The sequence below is a fragment of the Myodes glareolus genome, chromosome 3 (assembly GCF_982192425.1).
Source record: "Myodes glareolus chromosome 3, mMyoGla1.1, whole genome shotgun sequence".
NCBI classification, from domain to species: Eukaryota; Metazoa; Chordata; class Mammalia; order Rodentia; family Cricetidae; genus Myodes; species Myodes glareolus.
Genome location: NC_142028.1, coordinates 31,241,853 through 31,264,734, shown reverse-complemented (window position 1 = coordinate 31,264,734; position 22,882 = coordinate 31,241,853). Strand labels below are relative to the sequence as shown.

At 40.0% G+C, this 22,882-nt stretch overlaps 1 protein-coding gene and 1 pseudogene across 9 annotated transcripts in view; one reads left to right on the top strand and one right to left on the bottom strand.

Annotated features, from left to right (window-relative positions):
* Erc1 (ELKS/RAB6-interacting/CAST family member 1) overlaps window positions 1–22,882 on the bottom strand; it is a 361,368-nt gene that overhangs the window by 238,081 nt on the left and 100,405 nt on the right. For all 9 annotated transcript variants that reach the window (XM_087904327.1, XM_087904329.1, XM_087904324.1 and 6 more), the window contains 2 exons: window positions 10,205–10,372; window positions 2,684–2,821 (listed from right to left, as the gene is read on the bottom strand). In XM_087904327.1, the coding sequence (XP_087760453.1) occupies window positions 2,684–2,821; window positions 10,205–10,372 (306 nt within the window). The remainder of the gene's footprint in view (window positions 1–2,683; window positions 2,822–10,204; window positions 10,373–22,882) is intronic.
* On the top strand, window positions 1,916–2,005 carry LOC125407103 (U6 spliceosomal RNA; annotated as a pseudogene).

Genomic DNA, 22,882 nt, shown 5'->3' with positions numbered 1-22,882 from the left:
TGGGTTTTTATTGTTTGTGCTATAAATTAACTTTTCAAATAACTAATTTTTTCCTTTTGTAACCAATAAATATCTAACTTTGCTTATTTTTAAATTCCAAGGGTGGTTTCCTATATCACTTCAAATATTATTAGGTATCACTAAAGTATTCTCTTGCATCACTAAAGTATTCTCTTGAAATATTGCCATTTAAATTAAATTTTCAAGTCACAAAAATTTATGTGTATGTCCTTAGGACTATAAGTAACATATTTCTTCACTATAATGGTACTGACACACACTATCTACACAGCCACAGAAATTAATCATAACTCATATATCAAAAGGAAGAAGGGGAGCTACAATACAATAATCTAACAAAAAAAGGACAAAGACAAGGTACAAAAATTTAAATTTATTCTTCCAGGTGTTCAGAAAGTATGAAGGCTAAAGGAATTTATTATATTTCTGGGTAATATTTCTAAACATACTCACAGAACACACGATCATTCTGGCAACAGATCAAAGTATTCTGAGTCCAAAGGACCTAAGGAATGTTGCGTTATGCCTCTGAAAAGAATCCAGTTAAATATCCCAAGGAAAGTACAGCATGATGGGATAACCCTTTAATTCCAACCCTGGGAACTGGAAATAAGAGGATCAAGAGCTAAAGACCACCCTGAGTGTTAAGGGCTATTCTTGATTATCAAATAGACTACATCTAGAATTAACTAAAACCCAAATGACTGGACACATTTTTTTTCTTAATTAAATAATTTGAAGTGTAAAGACCCACTTCTAATCCAGATCTTTGAGGTGGGACAATACACCATTAATTCAGCTCTTTTCAGGTGAATAAATCTGGGTCACGCCTTCTGTTAGTAGCCTATGTAAAGGACATGGAAGAAAGCTAGCTCTCTCTTTGCCTGCTTGCTTTCACTCTCATTAGCAAGTCTATTTCTTCTACAGTATTCTGGCATTTACTGAAGACCAGATGAGACATCCAGAATTAACTAACAACTACTGGATTCTTGGACCTTCCATTGATAGACAGTCATTATTAGTCGACCTGGACCACAGCCTGCAAGTAATTCCAGTAAATACCTATTGGATGGATGGATGACAGATTCAGCCTATAAGTTTGTTCCTCTAAAGAACCCTGACTAATACACTGAGCTACACTGTGAGCCTGAGGCCAGCACATGAGATATATAGCATAAATAATAAAAACACAGAGACAGATATTGGCGTTCAAGTTGAAGATCAGAGAAGCAGAGCAGTAAGTCACTAGAGAGATCTTTTATCTCTACCAATGCTCAGACCAAAGGGGTGATCCTCAGTCTGCCTAGACTGCACTGACTCCACCAAACCTCAGACTCCACACTCCAGTGAGTTCCAGTCTCTTTTCTTTTATATTCCTCTCTCCACCCAGCCATATCGCTTCTGTCTCCACCTGCCTAGTGATAAGATTAAAAGTGTTTGACTCCCAAACACTGGAATTAAAGGGGTCAGTCACCACCACCTGGATCTGTTTCAGGAGCAATCTTGTATAGCCCAGGATGGCCTTGAACTCATACAAATCTGTCTGCCTCTGTCTCCTGAGTCCTGGGATTAAAGGTATGCACCACCACTGCCTGGCCTCTAGTAGCTTAGCTTTGCACTCTGATCTTCAGACAAGCTTTATTTATTAAAATACAAATAAAATATCACTATAGAGACCTCTATCACAAAACAAGTCACCTTCCAAAAACAAAAATAAACAAACAAAAGAACAATAAAAAACAAAAACACCAAAAGGAGATTCTCTAAAATATCTTCTAGGATGGTACAGACCACTTATTCATTTAACCATTCCTTTAAAAATCATAAAGGTAAAATAAAGTAATAAAAATCAAGGGGCTAGAGAAATTGATTCAGTGTCTAAGAGTATTGACCGGTGCTCACTTAGGCACCACATGTACTAAAACTAGAATAATACAGAGAAGATTAGTACGGCCCCTGTGCAAAGATGACAATAAAAAGAAAGTAGGAAGGGAGGGAGGGGTGGGGGAGGGAGGGAGGGAGGGAGGAAGGAAGGAAGAAAGGAAGGAAGGGCACTGACTGCTCTTCCAGAGGCCTCAGGTTCAACTCTTAGCACCCACATGGCAGCTACAATGCCAGGAAATCCAATGCCCTCTTCTGGCCTCTAGGGACTTCTGGGGACACAAAGTATATGTGATACACAGACATAGATGTCAACAAAACATCTATATACATAAAAATAAATAAAATTAAAAATTAGGAGTATGCCAAGACTAGAAAACTAGTAAAGATGTAATATTCATGAACAAAAGCCATGAATATGCCATGGGATGGTTAGGTAACAGAGGAGAACTAGTCTGGGATAGAATCCTGATAATCAATGTCCCATATTCTACACATTTTGTTAAATAATGGATTTTCTTTTCCTTTTGAAAGTAGCAAAATAGGGAACATACGCTGATTCTATTGGAAATGTGGTGATGGTCTTTGGTGTGCAACCAATCTTTCTGAGTAGCTGGTGCTAGCATCTAACAGTAACTAGAGTGTCTTTCCACTTTCTACTCTGCACATCAGCAGCCAAGAACTGTTTCCATGAAAAGATTTCTTCTGTGTTTGTAGCCAGTTTTAGAATAATGAAAAAGCAGAACACAAAGGTCTGGGAAGAGTCAAGCCAATCACTCACTTTCTCTGCAAGAGCCTCCTCCAAGGTGGTTAGCGCCGTGTCTGTGTTGGTGGTGTCCGCCTGCAGAGACTTGACGCGGTCTTTCAAGCTGCTCATCTGCTTTTCCTTATCTCTCAGTTGTTCCTGGAGATTTTCAATCTGAATAAACAAATGCATTTCAGAAAAAAGGTCATTTAAGAGGTAGAAGTAGGCCCAATAACAATTATTTAAATCATCAACAAATTATGGGGTGTGTGTGTATGTGTGTGTGTGTGTGAGAGAGAGAGTATTCTCTGTAGAAATAATTTAAATTTGTTTTAAAATTATATACTAAACACTAGAGAGAATATTCTCTGTAGAAATAATTTAAATTGCTTTAAAATTATATACTAAACACTTACTGTCGTGATATTTTATCTGTATTTTAATAAATAAAGCTAGCCTCAAGTTCAGATTGCAAAGCTAAACCACTAGAGGCCAGGGAGTGGTGGTGGCACACACCTATAATCCCAGGACTCAGGAGACAGATGCAGGCGGATCTCTGTGAGTTCAAGGCTACCCTAGGCTATAAAGGCCAGATGGTGGCCTTTAATCCCAGTGTTTGGGAGTCACACATCTTTAATCCTAGCACTAGGGAGGTAGAGACAGGAACAATATGGCTGGGCAGGGAAAAAATATAATGGGGAAGATACAGGAACTCACTAGAGTGTGGAGTTTGAGGATTCATGGAAACAGGATCTTGTATACTTGGTCTGAAGATTTGGTAGAGATAAAAGGTCTCTCTAATGGCTGGTTGCTTTGCTTTTCTGATCTTCAGGCTGGACTCCAATAGCTGTCTCTGGGTTTTTATTATTCATGCTACACCTGACAACAGTCAAAGTTTTGCACCACCACAGAGAAAAGATAAGATAAGTATCCTATGGACACACATGCAAATACGCAAATCGTTGCTGGGCGGTAGTGATGCACGCTTTTAATCCCAGCACTCAGAAGGCAGAGGCAGACGAATCTCTCTAAGTTCAAGACCAGCCTGGTCTATAAGAGCTAGTTCTAGGACAGGCTCCAAAGCTACAGAGAAACCCTGGCTCAAAAAAAAAAAAAAAAAAAAAAAAAAAAAAGCCGCAAAAGCAAATCCTTAACAAAAGAAGACAAAGTTGTCTTATGAGATGGAAAGTCCCAATGTGAAGGCAGCAGTGCTGAGGGCTGCAGTCCACATGAAACAGGGTTACTTCTAAGACACGACTGTGAATGTCAAGAGAGATTTCTGCACAACAAATTAAAAAACAAAGAACACTTCAACTACACAGAAGACCAAATCAGCTATGTAAAGGAAAAGTTGTTCTTGGGTATTAGTGTTTAGATTTTTAAATCACCCTTTATCTAAACAGCAAGTATTTACCTGAAAGAATAGCTAACCAGCCCGACCCCACTTGGCTTATAAGATCAGACAAGACTAGACACATTCAGAGTCATACATCACTAGACAATTACCAATTTCCCTATAGCATGCCCGGCATTGACATGGAAAATGATGAGATGAGAAGGGAGAAAGAGTGCCCATCATAAAGCTGAAGCTGAGCAATAGACGGACCTGCTGGCCTCTTAGGGAGTAGACTGAATTTAAGAGAGCTAGGAATGATTATATGTTTTCAGTCGTGGAAATGGTCTGTCAACTTTAGTTAGATAATTTTTGTGGCTGTGGAAATGAAATTAAAGCAACTTTCATAAAGACTTGATCAATAATTCTGAGATTCTATTTGCTAAGGTAAAAGATTATGAGACTGAAGATTACTGCAAACCAAGCAGAGTGCCAGTAATCTCAGCACCTTGAGAGAAAAAGGCAGGAGAAGCATGAGTTCTGGGTCATGTTGTGACCCAGACATTCATTCAAGGTCAGTCTTAGCTACATGAGACTATATCTTAAAAACACACACACAAACAAACAAATGACAAAGACAGGTGGAAATGAAAGTAAGGGCTATAAATGTTGTTGGCAAAGTATTTTATAGTTATATATGTTTAAGGTTATAAATGCTTCCTGTACTTGGTTGTCCTATTTTTTTCCAAGATTTGGGGGAGCCTTAGCTATTTATTTTTACTAAAGAGGCTTTCCATGCCTCCAGCCTGCAGCTCTCCTCCCAATGGGCCAGATATTTGGTCTTTATACTTGCTCTTCATGCTTTCTTGTTTCTCTTTTTTTAGTCAAATTGTTATAAATTATGACTATAAACTATTATAGTCAAGTTTTTAAAAGTATTGGACTAAAAAGAGTATTACATGCTGAAATAGAGCAGTGTCAAGCAATATGTAAAGGCAAATGCCTTAGACCAGTGGAAGACTTCACAGAAGAAATTCCACATGCCCTCCTCTACATGCCAGGAGGGCATGGAATGACGCATTTCAGTTTTCAACTACCAACCAAGATTATTGCACCTGGACAAGACTTAACGGTCAGTCAGAAGAGAATTTAATACACACCATCATTAAGAACATAAGTAAATCTCACTAGAAAATAGATAATTCAATGATAAACAATAAAGAAATATTACAAATACAGTAAACTATCAAATTTATAAGATATAGAGGGAGACATGAGAAAAGTAATGTTCAAAGTTATGCAAAGAAAACTGGAATGAGATACAATAATTTTATATGCCCCAAGTGTTGAAAGAGCACAAAAAAAACCCTACTAGACAAAGAGAGTGTGTGTATTGTAGAATATTATTTTAACTAGGCAAAGTTGTGTTACATTTGTTTATGCTGCAGAATATTACTTTAACTATGTAAAGGCATGTTACTTTTCTTTTTGCTGCATTTGTTTAGTTGTGTAAAGATTTATTGCATCTGTTTCACCTTGCCTGCCTAAGGCACCTGATTGGTCTAATAAAAAGCTAACTGTTCAATAGCTAAACAAGAGAGGGATAGGCAGGGCTGCTAGGCAGAGAGAAGAAAGGAGGAGAAATCCAGGCTCAAGAAGAAAGAAAGGAACAAGAAGGGAGAGAAGGGCACGAGGGAGATGCCCGGGGCAAGAAGCCAGGCAGTCATCAGCTAGCCAGACACAAATAGAGCAAGAAAATAAGAAAAGGTGAAAAAAAAAAAAAACATGCCGGTACACACTGACCAGGAAGGGACCGAGGGGAGCTAGGAGGAGGATATAAAGATGGGTAGACGTGATCCATTAACTGGGAGTTTCATTAGTATGTTGTTGTTAGAATCTTTTCCATGACTTTAGAAATAAAAAGATGCTATATCACAAAATTTTACTCATGCAGAAATTTGCTGGTTTTTTACTATAACAGAGTATATGTGCAAAAAATTTTTGGTGGGTGGTTCTTTTATTTTCTTTTATTTTTATGAAACGAGTTTTCTCTGCTGCGGAATAATCCTTCTATAAACTGTGAAAATGTGTTGCTCTTGTTGTTAATAAAAAGGTGATTGGCCAAAAGCTAGGCAGGATTTTCGGGGCAAAGAATGCTAGGAAAAAGAAGGGCAGAGTCTGAGGAGCCTCAAGAGATACAGGGAATAGGAGCTGAACTTGCCATACTGAGAAAAGGTATGAAGTCATGTGGCAGAGTGTAGATAAGAAACATGGGTTAGTTTAAAATGTAAGACATAGTAACAAGTCTGAACTATCAGCCAAGCATTTATAATTAATAATAAGCCTCTGAATGGTTATATGGGAGCGGATCCTCAGACACAGAGAAACCATCTACATTTCTCTGTGTCGCCTTGGCTGTCCTGGAACTCACTCTGTAAACCAGGCTGGCCTCAAACTTACAGAGATCTGCTTGCCTCTGCCTCCCAAGTGCTAGGAATAAAGGTGTGCGCCAACACCAGCCAAAATGGCAGTTTTTATTGACAGGCACACAGACTACGAAACTGACGAGGACAGAAGTCTATCACTTTTGCATGATTTCACTTTCTGCTTTGTACTTCTAGTTACCAAGGTATAACAACAATATGAAATCATGAGGTCAAAGTCAGCCTGGGTTGTATTTCAAGAAACTGCCTAAAAATACAAACACTGTAGGCACACTGTTCCAAGTAGTAGGATTAACTCTCATCCCTCTGTCTAGCATGCCCGCACTGTAGACAGTATTCAGACAAACTGCTGTAGAAGGTGGACCATTTTATAATCCCAAGGACCTTTTCTTTTACATTTATTTTTTTTATGTAGGTCTGTGAGTACACTTATGCCTCCGTGTGTTTAGGGAGAACAGAGGAGAACTTGCTTGAGTCAGTTCTTTCCTTCCACCATGTGAATTCCAGAGATCCAGCTTAGGTTGTCATTTAGTGGCAAGTCTCACTGGTTCCCTATGGGTTTTTTATGTACTCTCTACTTGTTACAAACAAAACCAGTGAGTACCTATTTAAGCAGGCATCGAATTTCTGCATGAGTAAAATTCTGCAATGATCAAATGAACTGAAGCTTACTCTAGAGAGAAAATCTAACACGGGTGAACTGAAATAGAAATATTTTAAATTAGTTACTCTAGGAAGATTAATTCCTTAAAACAACGCTTTAAAATCAGAGCTCAATCCCTGGAATCCTCATGGTGGAAGCGAAAACCAACTCTCAAAAGTTGTTTACAGAAAGGTTAAACAACGGGATGTTCTAAGAGGAGGTAACACACTTCATCCTCCAGGAAAGCTGGTTAGAACAGAAAGTGAACAAATCAAAGCAGCTTCAGTCGGTCCCTGAACCTGAGCAGAACCCAAGTCTCTTCCTCCCCAATGTTATATATGAATAAGGACTGCTGGGGAAAGACTGAGAAAAGTTGAGCTGTTTAGAAGAGGCTCAGACAAAGTAGCCTGGAAGAAGCAGATCAGCCAAAGAGCCCAAAGAAACAAAGACAAGCACAGCTGCTGGGAGAAGCTCAGACCAACTGAACCATAAGGAAGAGACGCCCTCCAGCTGCTGAGCCGCCTGCAGGTTGCCTACTGTGCTCCAGGTCTCTAACTGTCATGAACTCCCACTGTGCTGGGGTAGGCTTTTGGTGATGCAGCTATGTTTGAGTCATTTCTACTCCTGAAAATAATCCCTCACCCACATTCTTGCATGTAACCCTGGTAAAATTCATTAGTTCACCAAGGTGGACTTTGGTCCTATCCAAACTAGTCTGTCATCAGTTCCCTATCTGAGGTGAATAGACATTTGTTCAAGTTCTCCCAAGAATAGTGTCACACAACAATGATGACAGATACAGATCCTAAATTTCACACGAGGAAATGGGTAACCACAAATAGCTAGTCATCACTAAATTTAAAAAATTATGATAAAAAATAGCTTATTAATACATATCACAAATACGAAAACCTGAAAAAAAGCCACTGAATACAGAGACCAATAAAATAGACATTCTAAAACATAAGTTTTGAAATATGTCACAAAACCTATATTAACAGACATTTCTACATACAGTCAAAAACCAAACTTCTAAAAGTTACATCAAATGTATCCCATTTTTAATTGGGGAAGAAAAACTGCTACAAATCACTAAAAGGTAAATAAACCTATGAACAGACACTTTGCAGAAATGAAAATAAAAAGACTTTAAATACATAAAACTATATTCCATCTTGTTTACAAGGAAAGAGGTGGAGCCATAATGACAAACTACTTCCGCATTTCCAGGCTGGCAGAAGCAGAGAGACTAATAAAAACCCACTCTAGATGGGTCTTTATGGAAACACTTTCATACTATGCTTGTAGGAAACAGCTGACACTTGGGAAAGTCATCAAAATTATAAATGCCTATCACTTCACCAAGGTATTCTACTTCAAGGAGTCGATCCTAGAAAGGTAATTAATACAAACAGAAGCTAGATACAAACAATTTTTATTGTAGTGTTATTTTATATAAAACAAAAAATGTAGGCATGCCATCAAAATAAACTTCGCTAACAAAGTTGTAAAACATCTTATACATGTTTACATGTATACAATGTATTACAATGATTACACCTTCGGAACACCTATCCTTGGGTGGAACTTGGAAACATTAACCTTAAAAAAAGGAAAAATAATAGTAATGAATGGTAAGATTTGCATCAAAACCTGTGTGTGTGTGTGTGTGTGTGTGTGTGTGTGTGTGTGAGAGAGAGAGAGAGAGAGAGAGATAGAGAGAGAGAGAGAGAGAGAGAGCTCGCGCGAGAGAGCTCGCACACGCATGTACACCCATCCTTATCCCTGTATAGACTACCAGGTGCCAAGAAAAATAACTCAAAATGTAAACAAAATAAGAATATATATTTGCTTCTTTATGTGCAGGCTGTCACTGAAGCATTGATGTAGGTGGGCCTTCTGTCTATATGTTACTTTCATTGGTTAATAAAGAGACTGCCTTGGCCTTTTTGATAGGCCAGCCCTTAGGTGGGTAGAGTAGACAGAACAGAATGCTGGGAAGAAGGCAATGAGTCAGACGCCATGCTTCTCCTGCCCAAGATGGACGTGGGTTAGAATCCTCCCGGTAAGCCAAGACCTCATGGTGGCATACAGATTATTAGATATGAGTTAGTCAAGATGTGAGAGTTAGCCAATAAGAGGCTGGAGATAACAGGCCAGGCAGGGTTTAAAAGAATACAGTTTCCAGTTTCCGTGTAATTATTTTGGGTAAAGCTAAGCGGGTGGCGGGAAGTGGCCTACTGCTGTTCCTTCAACAAAGCATAAAGGAAGTGAGCAGTGTGGGTAGAAAGACATAAAAATCACTACATTTTTTAGAAAAATTAGTATGCACTAACAAAAGAAACAACCAATATTTAGAGTGTTCAAAGTTTTACAATTGCAAAAAGGAAATGAGAGCAAGTGACTATAAACTGAAAACATAGGACATGATTTTCTTCAAATAAAAAAGCTAAATCGTTGCCAAGGTCAGCAAAGAAAGTTCTTCCTTGGTGACTGTTAGCAAATTAACAATAAACTAGGAAAGTGTCAAAAATTGCAAATCTATCATTTCAGCAGAAACGAACCAAAAATGACATGTCTATAGCTACTGCATCAAGGACAGCTTTTATGTAAGTTAAAAACTAGAAAAAAATTAGTAGTTTTATTTTTATTCCAAAATAAGTCCATTTCCAATAATGGCCAGTCTTCCATACTGCAAGTTACTAACTCAAGATGAGTGCTACAATCAAGGAATAGAGTAAACCAGCTCAGCTTCCAGGTCTGCCCTGTACATTATATGCTTATTACAGGAGCAAGCTATACTCTTCAAAATTGTCACCTCAGTAATGAAATGGATGATCTATGTGCTATTCATAGATTTCTATTCCAATTAAAGATAGTAGAGGTAGGTTAGCTAACCAAATATTGTGCCAATTGCTAAAACCCTTTTGAGAAACAGGATGAGAAACCCTACTGAAAGATAGCAATACCACTGAGTTCATGAAAGACTGAACTTGTAGAGCAGTTTTCGCAATAGTGATTCTGAGTGCTCTGCAAATCTACACAGAAGGACAGCAGCTCTACTGGTCGGCTGGCAGAGTGCTCAGAAGAAGGTTATGTCACAAGGGGCCACTGTACAGAAAACACCTGTGTCTTACCTTTTTCTGAAGAACATTGACCTTCCGTTCCTTCACGTCCAGCATGTCCTTGAGGTCATGTATCTCTCCAGCTTGTGTACCCTTCTCCTCAGCCATATCTTGAATTTGTTTGGTTTTTTTATTTAGCATAGTCTCCTTTTCTTCCAAACGCAATCGAAGAGCATCCACCTAAGAACAGAAGAATTACAAACAATGAACAGAATAGAAAGAAGAGGAATAGTGTTGTGGAATGATCTTTTGTACACTGTAAAGATTTGACACTTGGATTTGTTTAATAAAAAGCTGAACAGCTAATAGCTAGACAGGATTTTTGAGGCAGAAAGGATACTGGAGAGAAGAAGGGCAGAGACACAGAGAGTCACCAGTCAGAGACAGAGGAAGCAGGAAAGTATCATGGGTAGTACAGAGTAAAGATAATAAATCCATGAGGCAGAAAGTAAACTAATAGGGTAATTTAAGTTTTAAGAGCTAGTTAGAAACAAGCCTAAGCTATCAACCAAGCTTTCATAATTAATAATAAATCTGTGTGCCATTATTTAGGAGCTGAATGGTGGGACAAAGAAAGATTAGTTACAGAATAGAATTCTTTGGAATAGAGTTGTCCACATTTTAAAGAAAATAAAACTTGGGGGGGGGGGCTGGAGAGATGGCTCAGCAGTTAAGAGCATTGCTTGCTCTTCTGAAGGTCGTGAGTTCAATTCCCAGCAACCACATGGTGGCTCACAACCATCCGAAATGAGGTATGGTGCCCTCTTCAGGCATACACGCAGAAAGAATACTGTATACATAATAAATATTTTTTTTAAAAAAAAAAAGCCTCTTTTTTAAAAAAAAAGAAAGAAAATAAAACTTGGATTCAGGGGAGTTACATTACTTTATTTTTAAAATTACAGTAAGAAGTGAAATGATTAGAACTTTCACATTCCAAATGTAGTGCATTCAAAGGATATCAAATAAAAAGCACAGAGGCAGTGTCCAGGAATCAGCAGCCTTATCAGTCAGAAAGACTGTTGAAAGAACCAACATTTAGCTTGGTTTTTAAATGACAAATTGGCCTTTACTAGATCTGAAACAGAAAGCAGAGGTAATCTAGTGAAGAAAAAGAATATTTTGAAACATAAACACCAAACAAAGCACGTTCTAGTAAATTCACTTGAGATGGCTGAGCATAAAGCAAAAACAGAAGGGCCTAAAATGATATACAGAAAGGCCCCAATTGCCAAATATGATACTTAATTTTATCCTGTTTGCAAACGAAAGTCAATAAAAGACTTGTAAGGAGGAGGAAATGATGGTCATATTTATGTACCAGAAAATTATACTACTCTGGTCACTGAGAACACAAGGACAATTTTTCCCCCACCTTCAGCAGAGATTAGAACCTTTAGAGAAGACAGTAGCAGCATTCTCCATGATTGAAGATGAAGAGCCCATGAATCTAGAATGGTATATGTTAGGAGTTGCGCCACCCCCTACTTTCTACTTTTTACATATTTCTGTGATCTATTGTATGGAGCTTTGGCACATTGCTCCATTTTGAGAACTTTGTGATCACAGGACTTCTCAATACTCCTCAAAGTTACAAAAGGCCCTAAGGAGCTTTTAAAAGTCAGACCTGTCGCCTCAGCTTCTGCAGCAGGGTCGTCGGAGTTCCACGGGACCTCTCCCTGCCCCCACTGCTGCTGCCCTTTTGTCTCCTGGGTCCTGGGAAGGCCAGCTAGCCCTGTTGCACTGCTGAGGAGTTCTACCCAGAGAGTGCTGAGGAGTCCTACCCAGAGAGTGTTGAGGAGTTCTATCCAGAAAAGTGCTGAGGAGTTTCATCCAGAGAGGAAGAGATGGGCAGGCGCAATGCTAGAATTCCTCCAACAACCTGAAAGGCAACATGGCATCTCCAGAATCCAGGGAGTACGAAACTAGAAGAATTGAACACCCTACTCCAGAAGAAATAGAAGAAATGGACTCTAAGCGGATCTTTATGAAAATAATAGAGGAACTTAAACAGGAGGTGAAAATCTGCCGTAAACAAATGGAAGATAAGTATAACAAAAAGATTGAGGAAATGAGTAAATAAATGGAAGAGAAATATACCAAAAGGTTTGAAGAAATAAGTAAATCCGTAAATGAAATTCTGGGAAATCAAGAAAAAACAATCAAACAGGTAATGAAAAGAGTTCAAGATTTGAAAACTGAAATGGAGTCAATGAAGAAATCACAAGCCGAGGGCCGGGCTGGCTATGGAAAATCTAGGTAAACGAACAGAGACTTCAGAAACAAGCATAACCAACAGAATACAAGAGATAGAAGAAAGAATCTCAGACTCTGAGAACACCATAGAGAAATTAAACGCTCTGACCAAAGAAAACAGCAAATCCAACAAATTCTCATCACAAAACATTCAGGAAATGTGGGACACAATAAAAAAAACCAAATCTAAGAATAATAGGAATTGAAGAAGGAGAAGAATTGCAGATCAAGGGTCCAGAAAATATATTCAACAAAATTATAGAAGAAAACCTCCCCAACCTAAAGAACGATATCCCTATGAAGGTTCAAGAAGCATACAGGACACCGAATAGACTGGATCAAAAAAAAAAAAAAAACATCACCTCGCCATATAAATATCAAAACACAAAACAGTCAGATTAAAGAAAGAATATTAAGAGCTGCAAAGGATAAAGATCAAGTAACTTATAAAGGTAAACCTATCAGACTTACACCAGACTTCTCTATGGAAACCATGAAAGCCAGAAGGTCCTGGATAGAGGTACTGCAGAAACTAAGAGACCAGTCTGCAAGCCCAGACTACTATACCCAGCCAAGCTATCGTTCACTATCAACGGAGAAAACAAAATATTCCAGGATAAAAACAAATTTAAGCAATACATAGCTACAAATCCAGCCTTACAGAAAGTATTAGAAGGCAAATCACAACCCAAGGAATCCAACATTACCAACAATGCCTACAATAACTCAGACATCTAGCAAACCTTCACAAGCACAACTCAAAGAAGGAAAACACATACACTCTACTACCCAAAAAAATGACCGGAGTCAACAAACACTGGTCATTAATATCACTTTATATCAATGGACTCAATTCACCTATAAAAAGGCACAGACTTAGAGATTGGATACGAAAACAGGATCCAACATTCTGCTGTTTACAAGAAACACACCTCAACCACAAAGACAGACATCTACTCAGAGTAAAGGGCTGGGAAAAGGTTTTCCATGCAAACGGACCTAAGAAACAAGAAGGTGTGGCCATTCTAATATCTAACAAAGTTGACTTCAAACTAAAATCTATCAGAAGAGATAAAGATGGATATTTCGTACTCATAACAGAAAAAATTCATCAGGAGGAAGTCTCAATCCTGAATATCTAAGTCCCTAATATAAAGGCACCCACATATGTAAAAGAAACACTTCTAGAACTCAAGGCAATCATCAAACCACACACACTAATAGTAGGAGACTTCAACACACCTCTCTCACCAATGAACAGATCAATCAGACAGAAACCCAATAGAGAAATAAGAGAATTATTGGAAGTATTGAATCAAATGGACTTAACAGATATCTACAGAACTTTCTACCCAAATAGGAAAGAATATACCTTCTTCTCTGCAGCCCATGGAACCTTCTCAAAAATTGACCACATACTTGGTAACAAAGCAAACTTCCACAGATACAAAAAAATATTAGTAACCACCTGTGTCTTGTCAGATCACCATGGATAAAAGTTAGTATTCAACAACGTTACCCCCAGGAAGCCATCAAACTCATGGAAGTTGAACTGTCAACTATTAAATCACCCCTGGATCAAGGAAGAAATAAAGAAAGAAATTAAAGTCTTCCTTGAATTTAATGAAAATAAAGACACAACATACTCAAACCTATGGGACACTATGAAAGCAGTGCTAAGAGGAAAGTTCATAGCACTAAGTGCCCAATAAAAGAAAACGGAGAAAGCACACATTGGAGACTTAACAGCACACTTGAAAGCTCTAGAAAGAAAAGAAGCTGATTCACCCAGGAGGAGTAGAAGACTGGAAATAATCAAACTGAGGGCTGAAATCAACAAAATAGAAACACAGAAAATAATCCAAAGAATCAACGAAACAAAAGCTGGTTCTTGGAGAAAATCAACAGGATTGACAAACCCCTATCCAAACTAATCAAACGGCAGAGAGAGAACATGCAAATTAATAAGATCAGAAATGAAAAGGGGGACATAACCACAGACACAGAGGAAATTCAGAGAATCATTAGATCTTATTACGAAAGTTTATATGTCACAAAGCTGGAAAATGTAAAAGAAATGGACATCTTTTTAGATAAGTACCATATACCAAAGTTGAACCAAGAACAGGTGAACAATCTAAATAGACCTGTTAGTCGTGAAGAATTAGAAGATGTTATCAAAAATCTCCCTACCAGGGCTGGAGAGATGGCTCAGAGGTTAAGAGCACTGGCTGCTCTTCCAAAGGTCCTGATTTCAATTCCCAGCAACCACATGGTGGCTCACAACCATCTGTAATGAGATCTGGTGCCCTCTTCTGACCTGCAGACAGAATGCTGTATACATAATAAGTAAATAAATCTCAAAAAAAAAAACTTTAAAAAAAAAAATCTCCCTACCAAAAAAAGCCCAGGACCAGATGGTTTCAATGCAGAATTCTACCAGAACTTCCAGGAAGAGCTAATACCTATACTCCTTAATGTATTCCACAATATAGAAACAGAAGAGTCATTGCCTAACTCCTTTTATGAAGCTACAGTTACCCTGATACCAAAACCACACAAAGACACAAACAAGAAAGAGAATTACAGGACAATCTCACTCATGAACATCGACGCGAAATTCTCAATAAAATACTGGCAAACCGAATCCAAGAACACATTAGAAAAATTATCCATTATGATCAAGTAGGCTTCATCCCAGAGATGCAGGGCTGGTTCAACATACGCAAATCTATCAATGTAATCCATCATATAAATACACTGAAAGAAAAAAACCATATGATCATTTCACTGGATGCTGAAAAAGCATTTGACAAGATTCAACACCCATTTATGATAAAGGTGTTGGAGAGACTGGGGATACAAGGATCATACCTAAATATAATAAAAGCAATATACAGCAAGCCGACAGCTAACATCAAATTGAATGGAGAGAAACTCAAAGCCTTTCCACTAAAATCAGGAACACGACAAGGCTGTTCACTCTCTCCATACCTCTTCAATATAGTGCTTGAAGTTCTAGCAAGAGCAATAAGAAAACATAAGGAGATCAAGGGGATTCGAATTGGAAAGGATGAAGTTAAACTTTCGTTATTTGCTGACGATATGATAGTGTACATCAGCGACCCTAAAAACTCTACCAAAGAACTCCTACAGCTGATAAACACCTTTAGTAATGTAGCAGGATACAAGATCAACTCCAAAAAATCAGTTGCCCTCCTATACACAAAGGATAAAGAAGCAGAGAGGGAAATCAGAGAAACATCACCTTTCACGATAGCCACAAATAGCATAAAATATCTTGGGGTTACTCTAACCAAGTAAGTGAAAGACCTATTTGACAAGAACTTTAAGACTTTGAAGAAAGAAATTGAAGAGGATACCAGAAAATGGAAAGACCTCCCCTGCTCTTGGATTGGGAGAATCAACATAATAAAAATGGCAATTCTACCAAAAGCAATCTATAGATTCAATGCAATCCCCATCACAATCCATCAAACCTCTTCACAGACCTTGAGAGAACAATAATCAAGTTTATATGGCAAAACAAAAAACCCAGGATAGCCAAAACAATCTTATACAATAAAGGAACTTCTGGAGGCATTACCATCCCTGACTTCAAACTCTATTACAGAGCTACAGTATTGAAAACAGCTTGGTATTGGCATAAGAACAGAGAAGTCGACCTATGGAATCGAATAGAAGACCCGGATATTAACCCACAAACTTATGAACACCTAATATTCGACAAGGGAGCTAAAGGTATACAATGGAAGAAGGAAAGCATCTTTAACAAATGGTGCTGGCATAACTGGATGTCAACCTGTAGAAGAATGAAAGTAGATCCATATCTATCACCATGCACAAAACTCAAGTCCAAATGGATTAAAGACATCAATATTAATCTGTCCACTATGAACCTGATAGAAGAGAAAGTGGGAAGTAGTCTACAAGATATAGGCACAGGAGGCCACTTCCTAAGTAGAACCCCAGTAGCACAGACAATAAGAGAAACAATGAATAAATGGGACCTGCTGAAACTGGGAAGCTTCTGTAAAGCAAAGGACACTGTCAGTAAGACAAAAAGGCTGCCTTCTGACTGGGAGAAGATCTTCACCAACCCCTCATCAGACAAAGGTCTGATCTCCAGAATATACAAAGAACTCAAGAAACTAGACACTAAAACTCTAATTAACCCAATTAAAAAATGGGGTACTGATCTGAACAGAGAATTCACAACAGATGAACTTCGAATGGCCAGAAGACACTTAAGGTCATGCTCAACCTCCTTAGCGATCAGGGAAATGCAAATCAAAACCACTTTGAGATACCATCTTACACCTGTCAGAATAGCTAAAGTTAAAAACACCAATGATAACCTATGCTGGAGGGGATGTGGAATGAGGAGAACACTCATCCATTGTTGGTGGGAATGCAAACTTGTGCAGCCACTTTGGAAATCAGTGTGGAGGTTTCTCAGGAAACTGGGAGTCAACCTACCTCAGGACCCAGCAATTCCTCTCTTGGGAATATACCCTAGAGATGCCCAAACATACTACAAAAGCGTTTGTTCAACTATGTTCATAGCAGCACTATTTGTAATAGCCAGAACCTGGAAACAGCCTAGGTGCCCCTCAATAGAAGAATGGTTAAAAAAGGTGTGGAACATATACACATTAGAGTTTTACTCAGCGGTAAAAAATAATGACATCTTGAATTTTGCATGCAAATGGATGGACATAGAAAACGCTTTACTGAGTGAGGTAAGCCAGACCCAAAAAGAGGAACACGGTATGTATTCACTCATAAGTGGATTCTAACCATAATTAAAGGTCTTTGAGCCTATTATTCGTGATCCTAGAGAAGCTAAATAAGAAGACGAACCTGATGAAGATTATTTACCTATCCGCCAGGAGGTAGGAAATAGTCAAGAGTCCCAGGTAACCTTGGGTGCATGGGGGGGGGGAGGGTTGATGGAAGGGGAGAGGGTTAGAGAGAAGGGAGTAGGGGAGGAATGGAGAAAGCTCGGTTGACCGGGATGGGGGGAAGGGAGGAAGGATGAATGTGGGATCAGGGAAGAATATATTTCAACTAAGGGAGTCATATTAGAGTTTACAGGAAACTTGATTATATATGGGATCCCAGGTCCAAGGAGAGATCCCCAGATTGTTCTCTGGACAGAGGAGGGGGTGCCTGAACCGGCCTTGGCCCGTGACCATACTGATGAATATTTTGCTTATCACCATAGATCCCTCATCTGGCGTTGGATGATGATACAGATGGAGGCCCGCGTTGGAGCACCGAACTGAGCCCCCCAAGATCCAAACGAGGAGCAAAAGGAGGAAGAAAATGACGAAGGACTGCGAGGGATACTATCACCCACTGATACAAGGGGTCGGATCTAATGAGAGTTTACCAAGGCCAGATGGACCGTGACTGAACGAGCATGTGATCCAACCAGATTCTCTGAATGTGGCCGGATTTTCTGAATGTGGCTGGCCTGCAGTCTTTCCGAGAAGCCATTGACAATGACACTGGGACTGGTTTCCTCTGCATATACTGGATTTTTGGGATCCAGTCTGTTTGGATGCTCACCTTCCTGGACCTGGAGTGAGGGGGGAGGAACTTGGACTTCCCACAGGGCAGGAGACCCTGACTTCCCTAGGGGACAAAGAGGGAGGAGGAGAGGGAGGGGGGGGAGTGGGAGGGCGTTGGGAGGAGGGGCGTAAATGGAAACTTTTTATAATTTAATAAAATTACAAAAAAAAAAAAAAAGAAAACAGCTTGGTATTGGCATAAGAACAGAGAAGTCGACCTATGGAATCGAATAGAAGACCCGGATATTAACCCACAAACTTATGAACACCTAATATTCGACAAGGGAGCTAAAGGTATACAATGGAAGAAGGAAAGCATCTTTAACAAATGGTGCTGGCATAACTGGATGTCAACCTGTAGAAGAATGAAAGTAGATCCATATCTATCACCATGCACAAAACTCAAGTCCAAATGGATTAAAGACATCAATATTAATCTGTCCACTATGAACCTGATAGAAGAGAAAGTGGGAAGTAGTCTACAAGATATAGGCACAGGAGACCACTTCCTATGTAGAACCCCAGGAGCACAGACAATAAGAGAAACAATGAATAAATGGGACCTGCTGAAACTGAGAAACTTCTGTAAAGCAAAGGACACTGTCAGTAAGACAAAAAGGCTACCTTCGGACTGGGAGAAGATCTTCACCAACCCCTCATCAGACAAAGGTCTGATCTCCAAAATATACAAAGAACTCAAGAAACTAGACACTAAATCTCTAATTAACCCAATTTAAAAATGGGGTAGTGAACTCAACAGAGAATTCACAACAGATGAACTTCGAATGGCCAGAAGACACTTAAGGACATGCTCAACCTCCTTAGCGATCAGGGAAATGCAAATCAAAACAACTATGAGATACCATCTTACACCTGTCAGAATAGCTAAAGTCAAAAACACTAATGATAGCCTATGCTGGAGAGGATGTGGAGTGAGGGGAACACTCATCCATTGTTGATGGGAATGCAATCTTGTACAGCCGCTGTGGAAATCAGTGTGGCGGTTTCTCAGGAAACTGGGAGTCAACCTCCCTCAGGACCCAGCAATTCCACTCTTGGGAATATTCCCAAGAGATGCCCTATCATACTGCAAAAGCATTTGTTCAACTATATTCATAGCAGCACTAATTGTAATAGCCAGAACATGGAAACAACCTAGGTGCCCCTCAATAGAAGAATGGTTAAAAAAGGTGTGGAACATATATACATTAGAGTTCTACTCAGCGGTAAAAAACAATGACATCTTGAATTTTGCATGCAAATGGATGGAAATAGAAAACGCTTTACTGAGTGAGGTAACCCAGACCCAAAAAGAGGAACATGGTATGTACTCACTCATAAGTGGATTCTAGCCATAGTTAAAGGTCTGTGAGTCTACAATTTGTGATCCTAGAGAAGCTAAATAAGAAGGTGAACCTGAAGAAAATCATATAGTTATCCTCCTGGATATTAGAACTAGGCAAGAGTGCCAGGCAAACTCGGGTGCATGGGGGGTGGAGGGATGGAAGTAGGGGAAGATGGTTAGGGAGAGGGGAGAGGGGGAGGATTGGGGATGGCTTGGGGGAATGGGAGGGGGGAGGGAGGAAGGATGGTTCTGGGAGCAGGGAAGTTTATATCTCAACTAAGGGAGCCATTTTAGGGTTTGCAAGAGACTTGATTCTGGAGGGGTTCCCAGGCCCAAGGAGAGGTCCCCAGATTGTACTCTGGGCAGCAGAGGAGAGGGTGCCTGAACTGGCCTTGGCCCATAACCATACTGACGAATATTTTGCATGTCACCACAGATCCTTCATATGGCAATGGATGGAGATAGAGACAGAGACACATATTGGAACACTGGACTTAACTCCCTAGGTCCAAATGAGAAGCAGAGGGAGGGAGATCGTGAGCAAGGAAAACAAAATCAGAGGGGGTCTTCATCCGACGATGGATGTAGATAGAGAAGGAGACCCACGTTGGAGCACTGCCAAGTCAGGACCGCGAAGGGTGCGTTCACCCACTGATACAAGGGGACTGATCGAATGAGAGCTCACCAAGGCCAGCTGGACTGGGACTGAACGAGCCATTTGATCAAATCGGATTCTCTGAATGTGGCTGACATGGGGGCTGACTGAGCCCCCAAGGTCCAAATGAAGACTGAGAAGCCATTGACAATGGCACTGGGTCTTGTTGAGTCTGCATGGACTGGCTTTTTGGGATCCTGGCCTGTTTGGATGCTCACCTTCCTGGACCCGGAGGGAGAGGGGAGGAACTTGGATTCCCCACAGGACAGGAAACCCTGACTGCTCTTGGGAATGGTGAGGGAGGGGGAGAGGGAGTGGGGGGAGCGGGAGGGTATTGGGAGGAGGGGAGAAAGTGGAAAGAGTGTTTTCGGATACTTGAATAAACAAAAAAAAATATATTGAATTTCAATTTCCCATCACCAAGTGAGGCACAAAGAAACCACTTTGTTAGGTTTTTATGAAAGCTAAGTACCCACATAATGTATTAGCAATTATTGAGTTCTGTCTTGCCTTCATTCTTCTTCTATCAAATCAATCTCCACCTCTGTTTATTTCATTGTATCCGAAATAAAGATGCCATTTCAATAAAAAAAATAAGTTAGACCTGTCAATATTTATTAAACTCTAAATTAAAACTTAAATAGCCCTAGGGCTAAAGGTATAGCTCAGTTGGCAGCATGCTTCCCTGGCTCACAGAAAGCACTGAGAGTTCAGGTGCCAGCATTACAGTATTATATAACAATTTCCTCCAGGTTAAAGATTCCCTCCTAGAGAAAGACTCCTTAAGACTCGGGAAATTGTAAAAGGAAGCTCATAAGACTCAAGAAGTACACTTATGTTTGGAAATACAGAAACCTACAAGATTCACAAAGTCCCTCCCCAAGTTTATAGAAGCAATTAACTTCTGCTAGGGGAGCTTCCTAGAATAAACTACTGAACTAAAGGAGAATATGTAATCTGCCAAGATGACTGTACATCATACAGAAAGCTCTGGGGTTCAGGGTCTTGTGAGCTGGAGTAGGCTTTTCAGTGATAAAACTGCCTTGAGTTCTTTCTGCTCCTTTAAGTACATCCAATAAACTAACTGATTCACCAAGTTAGACCTCAGTAAAATTATTACTTTGGTCTATTGTCAGTTCCCTATCTGGGATGAAGAGACATTTGTATCCTATCTTCCCAATAGATATCTCACACAACACTCATAAGGCAGATATGGTAGCATAAAAAGGGACTAGTCTCTTTACGATGGGCTGATCCTTGTTCCAAGGGTTGTACCCCTTTTCCCAAGGGAGTTACACATTGAAATCCTTAGAAACTGCTGGCAAGGACAAGACCAATCACAGAGAAAGAAGGGAAGTTAAAGGGGAAATGACCCCGAAGAGTCTATTAAAAAGTCTAAGATGAACATGGTATGTACTCACTCATAAGTGGATTCTAGCCATAAATAAAGGACATTGAGCCTATAATCCATGATCCGAGAGAAGCTAAATAAGAAGATGAACCCAAAGAAAATCATATAGTTATCCTCCTGGTTATTGAAAGTAGACAAGATTGCCAGGCAAAAGTTGGGTGCACGGGGATGGAGTGGGTGTAAAGGGAGATGGGGAGAGAGAAGGGGGAAGGGGAGGATTGGGGATAGCTTGGGGGAATGGGATGGGTGGGATGGAGGAAGGGTGGATATGGGAGCAGGGAAGTAGATATCATAATTAAGGGAGCCATTTTAGGGTTGGCAAGAGACTTGACTCTAGAGGGGTTCCCAGGTGTCCAAGGAGAGGTCCCCAGCTTGTTCCTTGGGCAGCAGAACTGGCCTTATCCTATAGCCACACTGATGAATATTGTACATATCACCATAGAACCTTCATCCGGTGAAGGATGGAGATAAAGACAGAGACCCACACTGGAGCACTGGACTGAGCTCCCAAGGTCCAAATGAGGAGCAGAAGGAGGGAGAACATGAGCAAGGAAGTCAGGACCACGAGGGGTGCATCTACCAACTGAGACGGTGGGACTGATCTAATGGGAGCTCACCATGGCAAGCTGGACTGGGACTGATGGAGCATGTGATCAAACTGGACTCTCTGAATGTGGCTGTCAATGAGGGCTGACTGAGAAGCCAAGGATAATGGCACTGGGTTTTGATTCTACTGCATGTACTGGCTTTGTGGGAGCCTGGTCTGTTTGGATGCTCACCTTCCTAGACCTGGATAGAGGGGGAAGGAACTTGGACTTCCCACGGGGCAGGAAACCCCGACTGCTCTTAGGACTGGAGGGGGAGGAGGAAGGGGAGTGGGAGGAGTGGGAGGGAAATGGAAGGAGGTGGAAATTTTAAATAGATAGATAGATAGATAGATAGATAGATAGATAGATAGATAGATAGATAGATAAGTCTAACCCAGAGACGGTAGGCAGACCCATCCCCTTGATGGAAGCTCTATCTATTCTAATCTATTCTAATAAAGTCTCTCATTTTTGTTCTTTGTTTTGCCTCTTCTCTGTGGGTGGTGTTTCTCCATTTGAGCTTTTTTTCAGCCTTCTCAATCTCTGTCATTTATGTTATATCATCTAATAAAGCTTAAAAGAATGACCCAAAAGAATGGAGTCTTGGGGCTGCAGAAATGGCTCAGCGGTTCTGGCTTGTTACTCCAGAAGACCCAAATTGATACCCAGCACCCATATGACAGATTACACTCATTTGTAACTCCAGTTCCAAGAGATGCAACACTCTTCTGGTCTTCATGGGCACTTCCACATGTGGTGCATAGATATGCATGCAAGCAAAACACTCATATATATTGAATTTAAAAAAGAACTGCATACTTTGCAATTATTCAGATCAC